Source organism: Trachurus trachurus, assembly GCF_905171665.1.
Source record: "Trachurus trachurus genome assembly, chromosome: 13".
NCBI classification, from domain to species: domain Eukaryota; kingdom Metazoa; phylum Chordata; class Actinopteri; order Carangiformes; family Carangidae; genus Trachurus; species Trachurus trachurus.
Genome location: NC_139892.1, coordinates 21917401 through 21936047, shown reverse-complemented (window position 1 = coordinate 21936047; position 18647 = coordinate 21917401). Strand labels below are relative to the sequence as shown.

Genomic DNA, 18647 nt, shown 5'->3' with positions numbered 1-18647 from the left:
TCTGTCCCTTCAAAATAAAGTTAGTGACGTGTCTGTAAACTCAGGTCAAAAACAAAAGATGGTTTTAACATTTCAACATTCAGGTTTTCTCATACTCAGCTGCATGTTTTTAATCATCAGACTTCAGGGTGAGCCAATAATACTTTATTAACAAGGTGACATTTTGTAACAGAAGAGATGTTTGTATGTTTGTCTTAATTTAGACATTTGCAGTCCGTACATGATAGGAGTCAGAAGTGGTTGAATGATGAGGAAATACAGAGACAGGATAATCCGCAGCACACTGGGAACACTGGTCATATCAAACCTGCTCTGCACTATTTCAAAGAAGCAACCAAAAGAAAAGTTGAGCAGAGCAGCAAGGTGAGGTGTGCAGGTACTGACAGCTTTCTGTCTGGTCTGTTTAGAGCCAGAAAAACACACTATGAGAATCTTCAAGTAAGAAAAGACAATTGGAAGCAGAGGAACTATGATGGTGAGAACAACGCCAAACAGTCCATAGATATTATTCACTTCAGTGTCAGAACAAGCCAACTTCACTACAACGTAATTCTGACAATACAAACTGTTGATGATGTTTCCACAAAGAGGCAAACGGATGTTTAAGGATATTGTGGTTAAAACTTTAACAAAAGAGTACAACCATATTACAGAAATAAAAAGAACTGCTTTGTTAGATGTCATATATGTGTTATATTGTAGAGGATGACAGATAGCAAGGTATCTGTCATATGACATGACAGCTAAGTTTAAAAATTCAACATTGGCATAAGAATGAATGCAGAAAATCTGCAGGTAGCACAGAGGTACTGACACAGTGTGAATGTCAGAGAGGATCTGAACCAGCAGTAATGGAAACAGCCCTGTACTACCATACAGTTCATTTACAAACAGGCTGCACAGAAACAGGTACATGGGCTCATGTAAACTCCTGTTCATGCAGATCACCACAATCAGAGAGGAGTTGGCAAAAATAATTACAAAGTAAAGTAAAGCAGTTATCACAAAATACAAGTATCTTAAGTTTCCAACATGAAAATAAGCTCCGAAGATTAAATAAGATAAAGTTGAATTCAGCATCATTCTGGTTTAACAAGACTAAACAACAGTGTAGAAAATATGTTTCTCCTCCACACAAAAATCATTTGTCCCACTGACAGACATTGTGTTGAAACTGAGACAGATTCATGGACATCTTATTTTGAATAGATAACCATACACAGTATCACACATAGCATGAACCAACCCAACCATCAAACCCCCACCCTCAATGACTGTTGAAGGAACCGTCACCTATACTGAGCTGCAGACTCCCGTCACTTCAGCAGCTGCTCTGTTATATATCACAAGAGAGGATCCCAGCAGAGCTGCTACAATATGACTGTCATCATCACTATAGCAATGCTGAGAATTCACTTCACTCACTGCTTTAACACATACCTGATGGGAAATAGCCAAAGTTTTACTTAGGCCACAAATCTGGGCAGAGCAATTCACCAAAATACTATTGAAATCACAATATGGCCAAGTTCATCATCCTTTTCCCATATCCTCTTTAATTAAAGGAGAATTTCTGCCATTTTTGACCCCTAAATTGTTTTCCCAATGGTCACCCAGTGTTGGGGGGAGCAAAACGCGACTAAAATTGACACAGGCCAGGCCCCGACTGGCCATATAGGGAGAACCATGAGTATTCCCAAGGCGCCGGCCTATGATTGGCCTGCTGGCCTGCGTCTCTCTCTCTTTTTTTTTCAGGCTGCCGGTCAGCCGGCGTCGCAGCTATCTGATTTTTTTTTTCTAAGTCAGAGAGGCAGGACAGGCCAATCAGAGGCCATTCAGGCCAGTAGCATGTGAGGAAAACAAGACAATTGGTTTGTTTCAATTAACACCCGCCCCAACAGTCAGTATCAACCACACAGACAGTGTGTGGAGGAAGGGTTGTGTGACGTGTGTACCTGCTGCAGTGTGTGTGTGTGTGTGTAGCCAGTGGACCGGGAGAGGAGACGAGGCTTCGTCGATGATGGACCCCAACCCAGGTAAAAAAAAAAAAGAGGAAAGGCGGTGCCGAGAGGGAGAGAGAGAAAAAAAGAAAGGCGCTGGAGGATGACGCGGCCAAATGCCTTAAATTGACCAATTTATTACCTGCATACGCATGCATGCCCATGTATGTGTGGGTGTGTGAACGTGCGTGTGTGGGCAAGGCCAGAGTGGCCTGGTGACATGACTGACTCCTGGCTAGGGCTGGACGATAAGAGAAAAAATCCTATCACGATAATTCTTTTCATATCAGTCAATATCGATGTATATCACGATATAGGGCTGAAACGATTCATCGAGTTACTCGATTAACTCGTTTACAAAAATAGCTCGAGGCAAAAACTCTGCCTCAAAGCCTCGTTATATGACGCGCAGGGATATTGTTCCATACGGACCGTTGTTAAGGAAACACACCACTAGCGCGTGATACACTTGGCGTGATGGCGGAGATTCGGGATGTCCGTGAACGGCAGAGATCATCTAAGTTTGGGATCATTACATACTCAAAAAGGAAGAGAACAAGGTGCAGTGTGTCTACTGCAGCGGCGCCGGCACCCGTAACCCCCCCCCCGCTTCCCCCCACAGTAAGCACCACAGCATCATCAGCATCATCAGAATTTTAATAATAGAAAACATTTGTTTTTTATGCCAAGTCTTGACTTATAATTGTATTATTTACTGTACATTTTTTTTTTTTTTTTATAAATTTTATATTGTTAACCTGTTTGGCTTGACATTTTATATTCTTTGGTCTCAGGTAATTTTCAGAAGGTGCAAATATGCAATCCTTATTTGTAATATTGTATGTTTAAATTTACAGTAAGTTAAAGCAGAAGTAAGCGGAATATTTGTGTTAATCTCCGACAGCAATCACATATAGAGTGTTTGGTCTGAAACACAGGTCTGTCAGTCACTCTGCTCTGCTGTAAGCCGAGGAGAAAACTTTCCTTGTATCCTACAACCTTTATCCAATGAGGAGAGAGAACGGCATAAAGGGGCGGTCCTCTCTGTGTGTGCAGCCAAGGGATGCACGTGACTGTGCCGACGTAGGGACGAGGGCGGGGACTGCTAACTCCATCGGCTGACACGAAGTTAGCCAAAACGACCGGATCGCTTACTTCTGCTTTAACATATACCTCCTACTTGCTGGCACTTGCAATAAATGGGCTTTTTGGAGCCAATAAAAAAAAACCAAATGCTTGATCATTCAAAGCCTCATGATTTTTGTTGTTTTGGTTGTTTAAAAACGCAAAAAAGAAAATCTGATTACCGTATTTTCCGGACTATAAGTCGCGTTTTTTTTCCTAGTTTGACTGGCCATGTGACCTATATTCAGAAGCGACTTATATAAGAAAAATATACGCTATGTCATCTATGACCACAAGAGGGCACTGTCCACACTTGTAACAACTGAGCGCTGCCACTGCACCACCGAAAAAACCATAAACCATACAGTCTATGAAACCATAAAGAACACAGAAAAAATGCCGCCAAAAAGAAAAAGCTATACTGCAGATTTTAAACTGCAAATTATAAAGTATGCAGCCGAAAACGGTAATCGAGCAGCAGAGAGAAAGTTTGGAGTGAGTGAAAAACTTGTCAGGGACTGGCGAAAAGCAGAGGTAACTCTTACTTCTATGAAAAAATCAAAAAAGGCAAACCGCGGGCTGAAAGCGCGATGGCCGGAGCTCGAGTCCACAGATGGGTTATTGAACAGCGTGCTGCTGGACGTGGCTTATCAACTGTACAGTTACGTCTCCATGCCCAGGTAGTTGCCAAAGAGATGAAAATAAATGATGTTGCTGGCGGGCCTTCCTGGTGCTATCGCTTCATGCAACGCAACCACCTGTCAATCAGAGCACGGACCACGGTGTGTCAGAAACTGCCAGCAGACTTCCAAGACAAGATCGACAGTTTCCGTGCATTCATTGAAAAGCAGGTGACGGGACACAATGTGTCACCGGACCACGTATTAAATATGGATGAGGTCCCCCTCACGTTTGACATCCCCATGGGCCGTAGTGTCGCAGAGAAAGGGCAGAAAAGTGTGAGCATAGTGACAACTGGTCATGAGAAATCACACTTCACGGTGGTGCTCGCATGCTGTGGAGATGGCTCAAAACTGCCCCCAATGGTCATTTTCAAACGGAAGACGATGCCGAAGGCCGAATTCCCCCCCGCTGTTGTCGTGACCACAAACGTGAAAGGGTGGATGGATGAAGAAATGATGAGCTTTTGGCTCACAAAGTGCTATGCTAAACGTCCAGATGGCTTCTTTAAAACACGCAAAGCCCTGCTTGTGATGGACAGTATGCGAGCGCATATAACGGCACGCATCAAAGACAAAATCAAAGCCTGCAACTCCATCCCCGCTATCATCCCTGGAGGCTTAACTAAAATGCTCAAGCCACTCGACATCGCCGTGAACCGGAGTTTTAAGGCAGTCTTGCGTCGCATGTTGGAGACCTGGATGGTGGATGGAGAGCACAGCTTCACGGCAACCGGCCGGATGCGCCATGCAACCTTCCTGCAAGTCGTTGAATGGATAGAAACAGCGTGGAATACAGTGACAACCGAAACGATCCTGTCGGGATTCCGAAAGGCCGGACTGACAACAGCTGATGCTGAGGGTGAGTCTGATGACAGCCGAGCAGAAGAGGAGACGGCGCTTCATCTTCCTCCCGAGTTGGCGGAGTTGTTTAGAAGCGACACCGAGGATGAAGAATTCAACGGATTCAGTGATGCAGAATGAGATCGAGAACTTTATGAACTTGTTCACCTGTTAAATTTATATTTTTTGCCTATGTTCTTCAGGCTATTGTGCAGGCCAATTGAATAATCCTTCCAGATTCAGATAAATGTTCGTTTTTGGATTCCTATGAAATAAAAAAAAATGTTCCAAAAATAAATGCGACTTATAGTCTGGTGCGACTTATATATGTTTTTTTCCTCTTCATGACGTATTTTTGGACTGATGCGACTAATACTCAGGTGCGACATATACCGTAGTCCGGAAAATACGGTAATCGATAAATCGATCGATAAAGTGCTAGATTAATCGATTACAAAAAGAATCGATAGCTGCAGCCCTATCAAGTCACTATTTTTGTCAATTCCATCATACTCACAAATGAGATTTGAAAATATCAGAAGGTTATTTCTGATTTAAATATTTATTTTCCGTCAAAAATTGAACATTGCAGATGTAATGATGAACATATAGCCCAGGGCTGCCCAATTTGGGGCCCGCGGACCAATTATTTTTGGCCCGCTGCCAATGCTCGAATTTTTAATTTTTGAAATTTCTATTTTTTCCCCACTGTGCCCCCATTTAGGGGCAGTCTGGAGCCCTGTTTAACAGTGAAACACAATAATCAATAGTGTTATTTAAAAAATACTTTGTATGAGTGTTTATTTTGCACAATTAACATGTTATAGGCATATTTAATTTGAATGTTTAATTTTGGCCCGCGACCCTCCACCCCGATTCGTTTTTGGCCCTTCACTGAGAAGAATTTGGGCACCCCTGATATAGCCTAATAACAGCAATGAGTAATTACAGTTTCAGATAAATAAAATTGGTATTATACAACAGTTACTTCCAACCAAGTAATTTGAGTGCTGATATACATCATAACAGGGACTTTTTTATAGACATTATCACTCCACTGTTCAGGCGTTCTTCAGCATTACATCAGACAGGAGTTAAATCAGAGCCACGCTCTCCATACAGGAGCTGCCCCATCTCTCTGCTGCCTGCTACAGTTATAAACTGACCTGAACTTTAAAACCCGGACCTGACGTGGTCCGTCTAATTAGGGATAATTTTCAGCGTAAACCCGGTTGAAAAAGAAAGAGGAGAAATCGCCGCGGTTAGCGCTTGCTTCGCCAGTAGCCAGTGTTTAGGTTGGCACAGTTGAACAGTTGCGGTGCGTTTGTATCAGTGTGAACACAATGTCTCTGATGTGAGCAGCAGCAGAGCGGCCACGCCGTGACTGCGCTCCGTATAATGTGTGACTGTGGCCGGACCTCAATCCGCTCCACCTGGTGTCTCCATTGTTAAAGCAGAAGTAAGCGGAATGTTTGTAGTAATATAGGGGCCGTGTTCACCAGACGCGTTTTTAGCGCTCTGAGCGTCTACTTTCCATTCAAACCCTATTGATAGCTTTCATGTGACGTCACGGCCCGTATGGAACGCCCCCCTGGCGGTCAAAACAATCCACTTCCCCGCTGTCCGCTGGTTAGGACAAAGCAGAAAAACACACACTGCTCCCTGCTGCTTCAAAAATACCGGTGTTATGGCCCAAATGGTGTCTGATTTAACTGGTTACAGTACCGAACAACAGCTGTGCTGCACTTCCGTCAACAAGGAGGAGGAGAGCGCTCCGCTGCTAGAAGCAACACGGCTATGAATGTAGCAGCCTGGTGTTAGCCACATCATTAGCCTAACGAGCAGTAAGTTACAAGGTGTGTAGCCCGTGTTGCTGTGTGCAGTGGCGTTTTTACATGTAAAAAAGTGGTGGGGCACCATCATTTCATAGAAAGGCTGCACACCAGAAAAAACACAAAAAACACAGTGCTTTCTGTCAGAGATGGGACCAAGTCACACATGTGCAAGTCTCAAGTAAGTCTCAAGTCTTAACCTTCAAGTCTCAAGTAAGTCCCAAGTAATTTTTCTTTGGGCAAGTCAAGTCACAGGTTATGTCAAGTCAAGTCCAAGTCAAGTCCTGCATAGGTCAAGTCAAGTCCAAGTCAAGTCACCTTATTATTGCAATTTCACCCGCAGAATCTGATCTAAATAAAGTGAAGACAATAGAATAGAATATAAAATCTATTATATGACAACACCATTCTCAGTCTGCACTCATACCAAGTAGTTTTAGATATTAATTTGATATTTTATATTCAAAAGTCAAAGAATGTGGAACATTGAAACATCCCTGGATGCTATGAGTGACAGGCAAACAGCCAATCAGCTAACAGCTGTGTAGTTGGGTTGCGGCACCATCTGCAGCAGTGAGAACTTGAGGCTGAAGGAGAGGAGGTTAAAAAAAAAGGACACGTTAGCTCCTCGCTATGGTAACGCTGGTAACAGGTGACTGTTACCGTATGTCTATTGGTTACTGTGCGTTTGCCCCGACTCTGAACAGCGGCGGCGATGCAGCGTTAATGAAGCAGCGTCAGGCCGCTCACGTCACTGAAACTCCGGATGAAATCTCTGATTAAAAACACTGAGCTTCGAGCTTCATATCACCCCTGCTGCAGCGATCCTGGCGGCTCCTTTGCTCGGTATCAACCCCCGCTCTCACTCTCTCTCCCCCTCCCTCTCTCTCTCCAGCGGTCCTTTCAAAAAAAAAAGGGAAAAAAATCTACTAGTGATGGCATGAATGTGGCCATGATCTACTGTATCTACTGTCTCACAGTTCCAAAGTATTTATTTTGTTATTCATGCAGACTTATTACTGTATCCTTGTGTGCGTATAATGGACAAGTAATGGGTGAGTAATTACTGAATCCATCTGTAAAAACAGAGATTGTGACTTTATCACTTGGTTCCAACACTTGAGTATGCCTACATCATTGGTCAGTAATGAATGCAGATACCTCTTTTGACAGCCTCTGCTTCTCTTGTTCTCCCAAGGCTCTCCTTGATCTTGTGGTACCTGGGGCTTCTTGCTGCTGCTGTTGAGAGGAGCTTTGGTCCCTGAAGGGAGACAGATCAAAAGTGTTAGAATATGAATGAGACAGTATATCAGTGTCATTATCAATAATTACTATCTTTAAAAAAAAAAACAGTAAGTAATAAAAAAAAAAACAGTTTGTGTTGCACAACTTTTTGGAAATGGCTGAAAAAAATATCACTATTTCTGGATGTGCTAAACTTACTTATGCACACAAATGCAGATGACTAAATTGGCTCATTACTTTTGAGTTCCTATACATTATTGCCATCACAGCATGCTGACATTTAGTAATGAACATGTGCATAATTATTATTATAATTACTCTATTGTATTATCTTACCTGATGGCCTGAATACTGCTAGTGAAGTTCTGCAGGGCACGTTTGATGAACACCATGTCAATGTCCCTCTTCTGCAGCTGTTGGTACATCATGTCAACATGAGGCATGATTTGATGAAACTGCTGCAGGAAAAAAACAAAATCTTCATCCTGCAGCATCCTCAGGAAGCCAGACGCCTCCCTCACCGTGGTGCTGTCAAAGCTGCTGTCTGACCTGATGGTCTCAAAACACTCTATGAGGTCGCCCAGGTTCTCATAGACAGTGCTCACGATCCTGCTGTTGAAGTTCCATCTTGTGGATGATGCTCTAGGCAGCCTTCGTGCAACAATCTGTTCGAGAAGGGCTGTGCGTTTGGGTGACCGGGTAAAAAAAACTGGGAAAAAAATCCCACCAAGGTCAGAGAAAAAAACTCTCACTGCTGAGATGTGTGAAGTGGCCTGCTGCATGATCAAATTCAGCTGGTGTGCATAACAATGCAAATAATGGGCATTTTTGTACTCTTCTCGTACCTTTTGCTGCACACCAGCTCTCTCTCCTCTCATCACACTGGCGCCGACGTAGGCTTGCGCAATGAGTTTACACTTATCATCAGTGAAAACGCTGTTCAGTCTCTCCAAAATTGCATCGGCAATGGAGCTGGCCGTTGCTGACGAGATGGGGACAAATTCAAAGAACCGTTCTTGCACAGCGTGTTTTCCATCAACGTATCTCAGCACCAGCACCAACTGAGTCTGTGTAGAGACGTCTGTGGTTTCATCTGCTTGGATTGCCACGAATCTTGCTGATCTCACCTCCTCCACGATACACTCTCTGATGACAGATGCCATGCAATCCAGCAGCTCATTCTGCACCGTCTTTGATGTGCCCTTAAAGACTGTGGCCGTTCTTAAGTGCTCCTCAAACACCTCGTCCAGCGACGCCACTAAATCAACCAGTCCACGAAAAATCCCCGGGTTGCTGGACCCCTCACTCTCATCCTTGCCTCGCAGAGCTAACTCAAACACGCCACAGAATTTCACACAGTCGATAAGGCGGCCTAGGATGTGCCGGTTCTTGCTCACCTCATCGTTGTGACGGCGCACGGCTATCCTGTAGCTCTCATCCAGCTGTGTGGCAATGTTCACTCTCCCAAATGCCGACAGTTTTAGGCAGCTGTCCATATGCATCTTCGATGCTTCGTGTTTCTTCACCTTTTCTGAGAGGTGGTGCATATCAGTAACACCCGTCTTTGTCCAGGCGGTGTCAGTGTTGGCATCCGGGTGGATTAGCACACAGGGGTAGCAAAACAGAGCGTTAGCCACTTCACAACCTGCTAGCCATGTTTTCCGCTCGTACCAGCTCCGGGAAAATCCACGACTGTATGTTTTCCCCGCTTTTGTTGACACCTGCTTGATGTTTAAATTTGGTCTGGGTGGTCCCAATTCTTTAACAGCCAATTTATCCGTATTGCTTCGACGACTGAACGGTAATTCCCTCAGGGAAACGATGGAGTTGCAGTTGCCAGCCATGATGATTCAGCGGTCTCCGCCGGACGCGCGCGCTGTACGTCAGAGCACGCATCAGTGCGTATGACGAAATCACGTTAGGGCAAGCCCCCCCGGAGCCCATAGAAATGCATTGTATCGTTCCAATTTTGAAAAAAAGAGTCTCAACATGTAAATCTATGAGAGCGCCCGGGGCGATTTTCAATCTGACTGATATTGCCCCAAGGGGGCGGGGCTACTGGTTGGACAGTGACATCCAGGCTGCTGATTGTCGCAGCGATATTCAGGCTGCTGTTTGGACTATACTATTAAGACTTAGACCGGCAAAATAAACTCTTTTCTCTCTTTTTTTTTTCGTTTGGCTTAAGGAGGGCGGTGCACTATCGCCCACTATGGGCCAGCCGCCCCTGGTCTCAGACCTCCTCCTCTGTTCAGGGATGGTTTCTCCACTTTCACATAGATGGCTTATTTTACTCTTCTTTCAAACCATCTGTCCTCCCTGTCCAGAATCTTAACATTACTGTCTTCAAAGGAGTGTTCATTCTCCTTTAGATGTGAAGAGACAGCTGAGACTGGACCTGAGGAGTTGGCCCTCTGTGTTGAGCCCAGTGTTTCCGCTAGAAAAAAATGGCACCGGACAACATGACCGGCAGGTTTTCAATATACCAGACAAATGTTTGAAATTCTGGTCAAATATTATCTGAATTTATTGAGCTTAAAATGATAAATGATATGCAGCCAAGTCAGTGTTTCCCACAGGTTTATTGCAAGGACACTGTGGCAGGGGTTGCGATCATAACGTCCGGGGGGGGGGGTTACCGGGCACGACTGTCATGCATGTGCGCTGCTCTGTGTGTGTGTGTCGACGACGAAAAAAATCCCTTGACAAGTTGACAACTCTACGACGAGCAGAACTGAAATAGATGACGATCAAAAACTCATGACAGCTCACGATCTGGAAGTTTTCCTCATAACTCGGCTTTTGCAAACCGAGTTATGCATGTGGATGCAGCAGCTGCTCTGCTCTCACCCGCGAGTCCCGCCCGGTCTTCATCTCGAGCAACACCGTGTCCTCCCGCGGTAGAATGTGATGTCTAATGTGTGTCTCTCGGCCAAAGCAGGCTGGCACCACCGACCCGTACCACAGAAGGGCCGCGACCACCGGTGTTCCCGGTGTTCCCGACCTGCTTTGGCCGAGAGACCATCACATTCCGCGGCGAGAGGCTGTGACACAGCACGGTGCGTCTGTGTTATTGTTGTTTAGTGGCGGTTTTAACATTTCAACATTCAGGATTTCTCATACTCAGCTGCATGTTTTTAATCATCAGATTTCAGGGTGAGCCAGTAATACTTTATTTATCTAGACAGTGTCTCTACAACCAGGTGACATTTTTATAACAGAAGAGATGTTTGTATGTTTGTCTTAATTTAGACATTTGCAGTCCGTACATGATAGGAGTCAGAAGTGGTTGAATGATGAGGAAGTACAGAGACAGGATAATCCGCAGGACACTGGGAACACTGGTCATATCAAACCTGCTCTGCACTATTTCAAAGAAGCAACCAAAAGAAAAGTTGAGCAGAGAAACAAGGTGAGGTGTGCAGGTACTGACAGCTTTCTGTCTGGTCTGTTTAGAGCCAGAAAAACATACTATGAGAATCTTCAAGTAAGAAAAGACAATTGGAAGCAGAGGAACTATGATGGTGAGAACGACGCCAAACAGTCCATATATATTATTCACTTCAGTGTCAGAACAGGCCAACTTCACTACAAGGTAGTTATGACAATACAAACTGTTGATGATGTTTCCACAAAGAGGCAAACGGATGTTTAAGGATATTGTGGTTAAAACTTTAACAAAAGAGTACAACCATATTACAGAAATAAAAAGAACTGCTTTGTTAGATGTCATATATGTGTTATATTGTAGAGGATGACAGATAGCAAGGTATCTGTCATATGACATGACAGCTAAGTTTAAAAATTCAACAGTGGCATAAGAATAAATACAGAAAATCTGCAGGTAGCACAGAGGTACTGACACAGTGTGAATGTCAGAGAGGATCTGAACCAGCAGTAATGGAAACAGCCCTGTACTACCATACAGTTCATTTACAAACAGGCTGCACAGAAACAGGTACATGGGCTCATGTAAACTCCTGTTCATGCAGATCACCACAATCAGAGAGGAGTTGGCAAAAATAATTACAAAGTGAAGCAAAGCAGTTAACACAAAATACAAGTATCTTATGTTTCCAACATGAAAATAAGCTCCGAGGATGAAATAAGATAAAGTTGAATTCAGCATCATTCTGGTTTAACAAGACTAAACAACAGTGTAGAAAATATGTTTCTCCTTCACACAAAAATCATTTGTCCCACTGACAGACATTGTGTTGAAACTGAGACAGATTCATGGACATCTTATTATTTAACCATACACAGTATCACACGCAGCATAAACTCACCCAATCATCAAACCCCCACCCTCAATGACTGTTGAAGGAGCCGTCACCTACTGAGCTGCTCTGTTATATCAGAAGAGAGGATCCCAGCAGACCACTGCTACAATATGACTACAACACTGTGGACTCAGTGGGTGAGGTCAAAAATGTGCCTTTCTTTTGTTTTGTTCTTATAAAGCAATATTGTATGTGTTGATAAGCACTTGAAGTAAAGTAAAACAAAGAAATTAACTTAAACGGTAGTCAAATATATTTTTGTAAGTGGCATCAGCAAATGCTTTGTTATGTCACCAACTAAACCTTTATGCTAGCAGTAGTTTTTACACTAGCTACAAGGCAGAGAAATGAGAAACAATTAACATGTGCTGTCTTCCTCGGTATGTTTTTGTTGATTTGGCCTGTATTTTTCTGATCATTTACCGTGATCTGTCTGTGTAGAGTGATCTTGTTGTTCGTGTTATTATTGTCGTTGATTTTGTAAAGTGTATCATGACCATGTTGCACTATGATGATTTTACACTTTATATAAACTAAACTGAACTGAACATGAGAAGAAAGTGTATGAGCTGAATGAGTCTGAACACAGAGCGAGAGACCATGCCAAGTGGCTAACAAAAGGCTAAAATGTCAACCTGTTGGAATGAATGATTCAGTATAGAAAATATAAGTTTAGTAAACACCAAATTTGAAGGACAAATACCTGAATTGGTATCCAATTTCCTATAGGGCACCTTTAGTACATGTTATAGCGCTTTTCCACTGGCACAGCGCAGCACGGCCCGCTTTTTTTGCTTTTCCACTAGCCCTAGTACCTGGTACCAGGTACCACTGAGCGTCGTCACTGGAAGAGTGCGAGCGCTACGTCCGACATGAGAATCAAACTCGGAAATTTCAAAAACACGGCGGCAACAGTGCCAGCTGATCTGTACCGAGACTGTTGTTATTCCTTCACCTGAGTTTGGAGCTGACGAGCGGATCGAAAAATGAGACAAGGACAATGCGGCCCCGCGATCACCCCCGTGCCGACCCCGCCCCTGCTGAGGAGGTACTAGAAGAACTCAGCTGTAGTGGAAAAGCACCTTTACCGAGCTGAGCCAAGCCGTGCCGTTCCATGCCATGAAAGTGTAGTGGAAAAGCGCCATTATATGCCCCCCACTCCCTTTGATACCAAACTGTCCAGTGAAAACAGTTGAAATCTAAAAATGGCCTTGAGAGTGTGACTGAATGCCAATGAAGCAGGTTTGTTGACATGCAGATGCTTTCAGAGGGGCTGTAATGTGATATACAGTGCCATGAAAAAGTATTCGCCCCCTTCCTGATTTCTTAATTTTTTTGCATATTTGTCACACTTAAAGGAGTGGTATGTAAGAATGTGGCCAAAATTGTTGCTGCAGTCAAATTCAAAACACAGCAGTGCGTTGTTTCCCCTCCCCTACCCCCCAGACTCCAGGTTTGCCAGACAGCGATGCGCTAACCTCTGCTCTGACTTCTCACTCACAGTCAGTCTTAAAGTCTGAAAGCAGAGTAAAAAGCTAAATATTCATCAACAACCTCACTGTTTTATTGCTCTGACTCACAGTAACTACGAGCGGAGTTCACATCACCCAGGTGATCTGCAAGTTATTGTTACATTTCACCACTCCGACGCTGTGTGTCTGTGTGCAGCGCTGACACACACACACACACACTGTAACCTCACATCTACAGGAGCCTTAGTGCGTGTTACTGTGCGTTCACACCAAACGCTTCCAAAGCGTCAAAAACGCTCGAGGGTGGGCTTCAGACAAGACAGCTCCCAAAACGGCAATATTTTCTGCTGCTTTGGCCGCTCGTCACGTGACTGACATCAAAGTTCGATCGCACTGGTCATTGGGAGCTGACATACAAAAAAAAGAAGAAAAAAAAGGGAGCCGACAGACATCTCTATTCTGACAGGTTGCCGCCAAACCGCGTCATAATTACCCTAAAGTTAACCAGGGCTCAACTTCTTGTCTGGTGACGCTCTGTTTGTGTCTGTCGTTCTTCTGACACTCGCATTTCTGGATCAAAGGGCTCGTATAAGATAAATATATACAACAATTGTTGTTCTATTCACAAAACCACCATCGGGGGCGGGGGGGCGCCACTAAACAACAATAACACAGACGCACCATGCCGTGCCACAGCCTCTCGCCGCAGAACGTGAGGGTCTGTCGGCCACAGCGGCTCGTGGTCCGTCTGTGGTACGGGTCGGTGATGCCGGTCTGCTTTGGTCCAGAGACCATCAGATTTTACCGCGGGAGGACTTTGGGGAGGACATGGTGTTGCTCCAGATGAAGACCGGGCGGGACTGTGGGCTGAGAGTTTCCTGTTTCTGCTCCGAGCAGCTCGAGCTGCTGCTGGAGCAGCAGCGCAGGTGAGAGCAGAGCAGCTGCTGCATCCACATGCAGAACTCCGTTTGCAGAAGCTGAGTTATGATAAAAACTTCCAGATCATGAGCTGTCATGTGACTTTGATCGTCATCTATTTCACACAAATCGGTCCGGACGGGCTTTAGGAGCAGGGGAACCTTAGCGCGCATACAACAGCCTGCACGTGGATTCTGCTGATTCTGATTGGCTCATGAGAGGAATTCTGATTCAGATTCTGATTGGCTGCCAGTGCTGTCAATCACATCAACAATCACATCAATCACTCGAATCAACCAATCCGCGAGATAGAGCCAGGCGTAACTGCAGCAGGTCAGTGCAGTTGGAGGGACACAGAGGGCCTAGAAAGGGGGTCATTCCTATGTTCCCACAGCCCTATGTTCCCTCAGCCCTATGTTCCCTCATTTCTAACTTTTGTTGTCACTGAAAATTAGGCCCTATGTTCCCACAGTCCTTCGGTCCCACCATTGGTTGGGTTTAGGCAATGAAGAAAGGAGTTGGTTAAGTTGATTCTTTTTCAGTTAATAGTTTATGCAAATTGTGTGATAATAAAGATTAAACAATGGTTTATAGTGGCAGGTGGTTCCAAGCTGTGCCAAAAATTGACATTTTGGAAAGCTCGCCTGAATATTTTGTAGTAAAATCTCAATAGAGATTGCCAGCGTGTCGTCATCATGACGTATTCCCGGCGGGGAACGCAAAGCATTGTGGGAATCTATGGCACAAACAAACGCGCCAGACTTTGAATTTGTGGAGGCAAGAACGCCAGTTTTACTGCTCTGGTTTGAAGATGCCGTCAACCTGCTGTGTTGTGAATTGCAACAGTCGTTCGCACGATAGACAGGGCAAAAAGATCCGCAATGGACTTTCGTTTTTTTGTTTACCAGCATGGAAAAAAAATAGTTGTAGCCATGTCTCTGAGGTTACGAAAAGAAGAAGAATGGCATGGATAGCGGCAGTGAGGAGGTCAAAGCTCACCTTTGATTACACTCCACCACACATGATGGTGTGTTCGAAGCACTTTCACAAAGGTAAGTAACTCTGTAAATGTTATGTACTTTGCTAATAACCCGCCTATTTTGTTGGACTTAACCAGACTTAGATTTGGCGGCGTTATGCCAATGTTAACTGTTAACATGAGTGTTACCAATGTACGAAGGGTACATTAATCAGTTTTAAATGTTGTACATCTAGGCTACATAGCAATTTATTTGGTGACTATGTTTGCAGGCAAACCTGCCTATGAAATGCTGCAGTGTGATCCTGACTGGGCCCCTTCTCTCCACCTCGGCCATACTGAGGTGAAAGCTACCACGACAGACCGTTTCAAGCGGCTTAGGAGAAGACAACAACAACAACAACAACAACCACAACCACAACAAGCACCAGAACCGGACCACACTAGTCCTGAGGCTGAGCTGGATAATGCAGCCCCCTTATTCCCGGGTAAGTTTGCACTGGCTATGTTTTTTTCAGTACACCATTCCACTATGATTCCCTTCCACCTGGCTGCTTAATGTCCACACTACTCGTCATGTAACATATCACAATGATACATAATCTATTATCTAAATTTTCCTTTGCTTTAGGGTAGTATGTATGTATGTTGTATGAATGTCATAAGGTATTTTAGGGTAGTATGTGTAGCCTATGCTTATTTGTATAGATGTCACTTGTTTGCACCGTGATGTGTGCTACTGGACACCTTCATTTCCTTTAGGATTAATTAAGTATATTTACCTATATATCTTAGTAAAAGAATATAATATATGTTGCCCCCTGTGTATACTTAGTCTGTATTCCGTAGGAATAGAGGTCATTAGGCATTTGGAATGCAGATGTAACCGTCTTGAAATACTTGGAGCAGCTATCAGTAACAAAAGAACGGTGTGAAAGTCTCATCCCTGGGACCAGTTCCTGAAAAGTGTCATTGCGATCAAAGTAATTCAGATTGATAAATCTCATTTAGAAAAAAGTGTGTCCTGAACATCAGGCAAGTACAAAGATTAACAGTTTATGCTTCTTCTTGTTAATACTTTCAGATTACTCTGCACCTATGGCTGAGAAGGAAAGACAAGCGACTCATCCCCTACCACCAGCTCCAGACAATCCTGGGACAGAGGAATATATGGAAAGTGAAACATCAGGGGAGGGTGCTGTAATGGGGAATGCAGATGAACAGTGCACCATGTGTGGCCTCAGACTCCAAGAAATAATGCGTTTGCAGGAGGAGAATCAAAAACTGAAGGAAGAGCTCTCCAAAAGGGCCTTGGATGAGAATTCTCTCAAAGACAATGACTCAAAAGTGAAGTACTACACTGGCCTCCCATCTTTCAGTCTATTGATGGGAGTTTTGATGCAAATCATTCCCAGTCTACCAACATCTAAAGAAAGAAAACTCTCCCATTTTCAAATGCTCCTCCTGACCCTCATGCGTTTAAGACTTGATCTTCCTGTTGAGCATGTTGCACACCTCTTTGACATTAGCCGACAAACAGCATCCAATGTCTTCATTGAGACTATCAATGTACTGCATGCACACCTCAGCCCTTTGGTGTACTGGCCAAAGCGACTTTGTATACAGGCAAGCATGCCACATCAGTATGTAGAGATGTTTGGGAATCGTGTTACTGTTATTATTGACTGTTTTGAGCTTTTCATTGAAGGGCACAAAATCTACGTGCAAAGGCACAGACATATTCTAACTACAAAAGCAGGTACACAATGAAATATCTCATAGGCATAACACCTCAAGGTACTATCTCTTTCATTTCCAAAGGTTGGGGGGGACGTGCCAGTGACAAGCAAGTCACTGAGAACAGTGGCTTTATTCAGATGCTGTCCCCTGGAGACGTAGTGTTGGCAGACCGTGGCTTCGACATCAAAGAAAGTGTAGCTCTTGTGGGTGCTACCCTGAAAACACCTGCCTTCACCAGAGTTCACAGCCAACTGAATGCACAAGATGTGGAGGAAACGAGGAAGTTGGCACATGTCAGGATCCACGTGGAGCGAGTGATAGGGTGTATGCGGTCAAAGTTCAACATCTTAAATGACACCATACGCCTGGGATTTGTGGTGCCTTGTGAGGGAGAGGAAAAGACTCGGCTGGACAAAATTGTTGTTGTGTGCTGTGCGTTGACCAATATGTGTCCAAGTATAGTTGTGAAGCCCTCGTGTTAGAAGCAAATATGTAAATGTTGTAAATATTGTAAATGTGTTAATAGTTTTCAAATGCAATGTCACATATCACATGTAATGATTTTTTGCCATCCCTGTAAATGAAATACACACAGACTGAAAGAAATTCTGCATCCTTTATCTGTATTAAGGAATGATTGTGCAAAATCATTTTTTTTGTTGCAAACACAATTACATAAGTCACTAGTACATAACTTAGTCAGCAGAACTAACAGCCAACTTAATTTCAGTTTCCTTACATATTTAACATGTAAATAACTTTGGATGAACGCATTTACATTATAAAAAGTGCTATAAAAAGTGCTTTATAAAGAATCAACATAAAAGATCACAGGAAGTGTATGAGGTAGGCTGGATTTGATAAGTCACCGACAAGCAAGCATCACATTGCCATGTCTCTTCTCTGGCCGGTGCGCTGCTGAGTCCCACGCAACCTAAATGGAACCACTCAATAGGACAGTTCTGGTTATCGCAAGCGACCATGTCATCAAGCTCTTCAGGCTGTCTGCAAAAGCACCACAACACAGCCTTTTCAGGTGCCCTTCTTTTGGGATGGGCGGTGTTACCTGGCTGTACTGTGGCCAATGGTGTTTTGATTGTGCTTTTTCGTGCTCTTTTTTTGTTTTTGTCTCTGGCCTGTGAGTCCACTAATGGCACAGGTAGGTCAGCTGGAGGCACAGGTAGGTCATCTGAAGGTGGGGTGCTGGTAGAGGCTGGTGGGATAACCTTGTGCTTGGGTGTTTTTCTGATGGTGCTCTTCTGTGCTCGCTTTTTTGGTTTGTCTGTGGGATGGGGATCATGTGATGGAACAGGTAACTCAGCTGAAGACACAGGTAGTGGGGGATTAGGGTAGTGATGGGCTACAAGTTCAGGTAGGACAACCTTGTAAAAAAAATCCTGTGCAGCTGGCAAAAGTGTCTCCCAAAGTCCTACATCAGGCATGACACGCACAGTTGTAAGGCTTTTGGTCGTCCAAACAACAAAGTCACAGAACTGTGACTCGGTGACAAATATCTGAGTTTGTACCTGT

At 44.1% G+C, this 18647-nt stretch overlaps 2 protein-coding genes across 2 annotated transcripts; both read right to left on the bottom strand.

Annotated features, from left to right (window-relative positions):
• Positions 1–147: 147 nt before the first annotated feature.
• LOC310996258 (olfactory receptor 4B13-like) lies at positions 148–1080 on the bottom strand (the record flags this gene model as incomplete). Its single annotated transcript, XM_083985638.1, has 1 exon — positions 148–1080. The coding sequence occupies one exon, from the start codon at positions 1078–1080 to the stop codon at positions 148–150; it is 933 nt and encodes a 310-aa protein (XP_083841764.1).
• A 9838-nt stretch (positions 1081–10918) lies between these two features.
• On the bottom strand, positions 10919–11857 carry LOC310995715 (olfactory receptor 11A1-like; the record flags this gene model as incomplete). The annotated part of the gene is made up of 1 exon (XM_083984839.1): positions 10919–11857. The coding sequence occupies one exon, from the start codon at positions 11855–11857 to the stop codon at positions 10919–10921; it is 939 nt and encodes a 312-aa protein (XP_083840965.1).
• Between the last annotated feature and the right edge of the window lie 6790 nt (positions 11858–18647).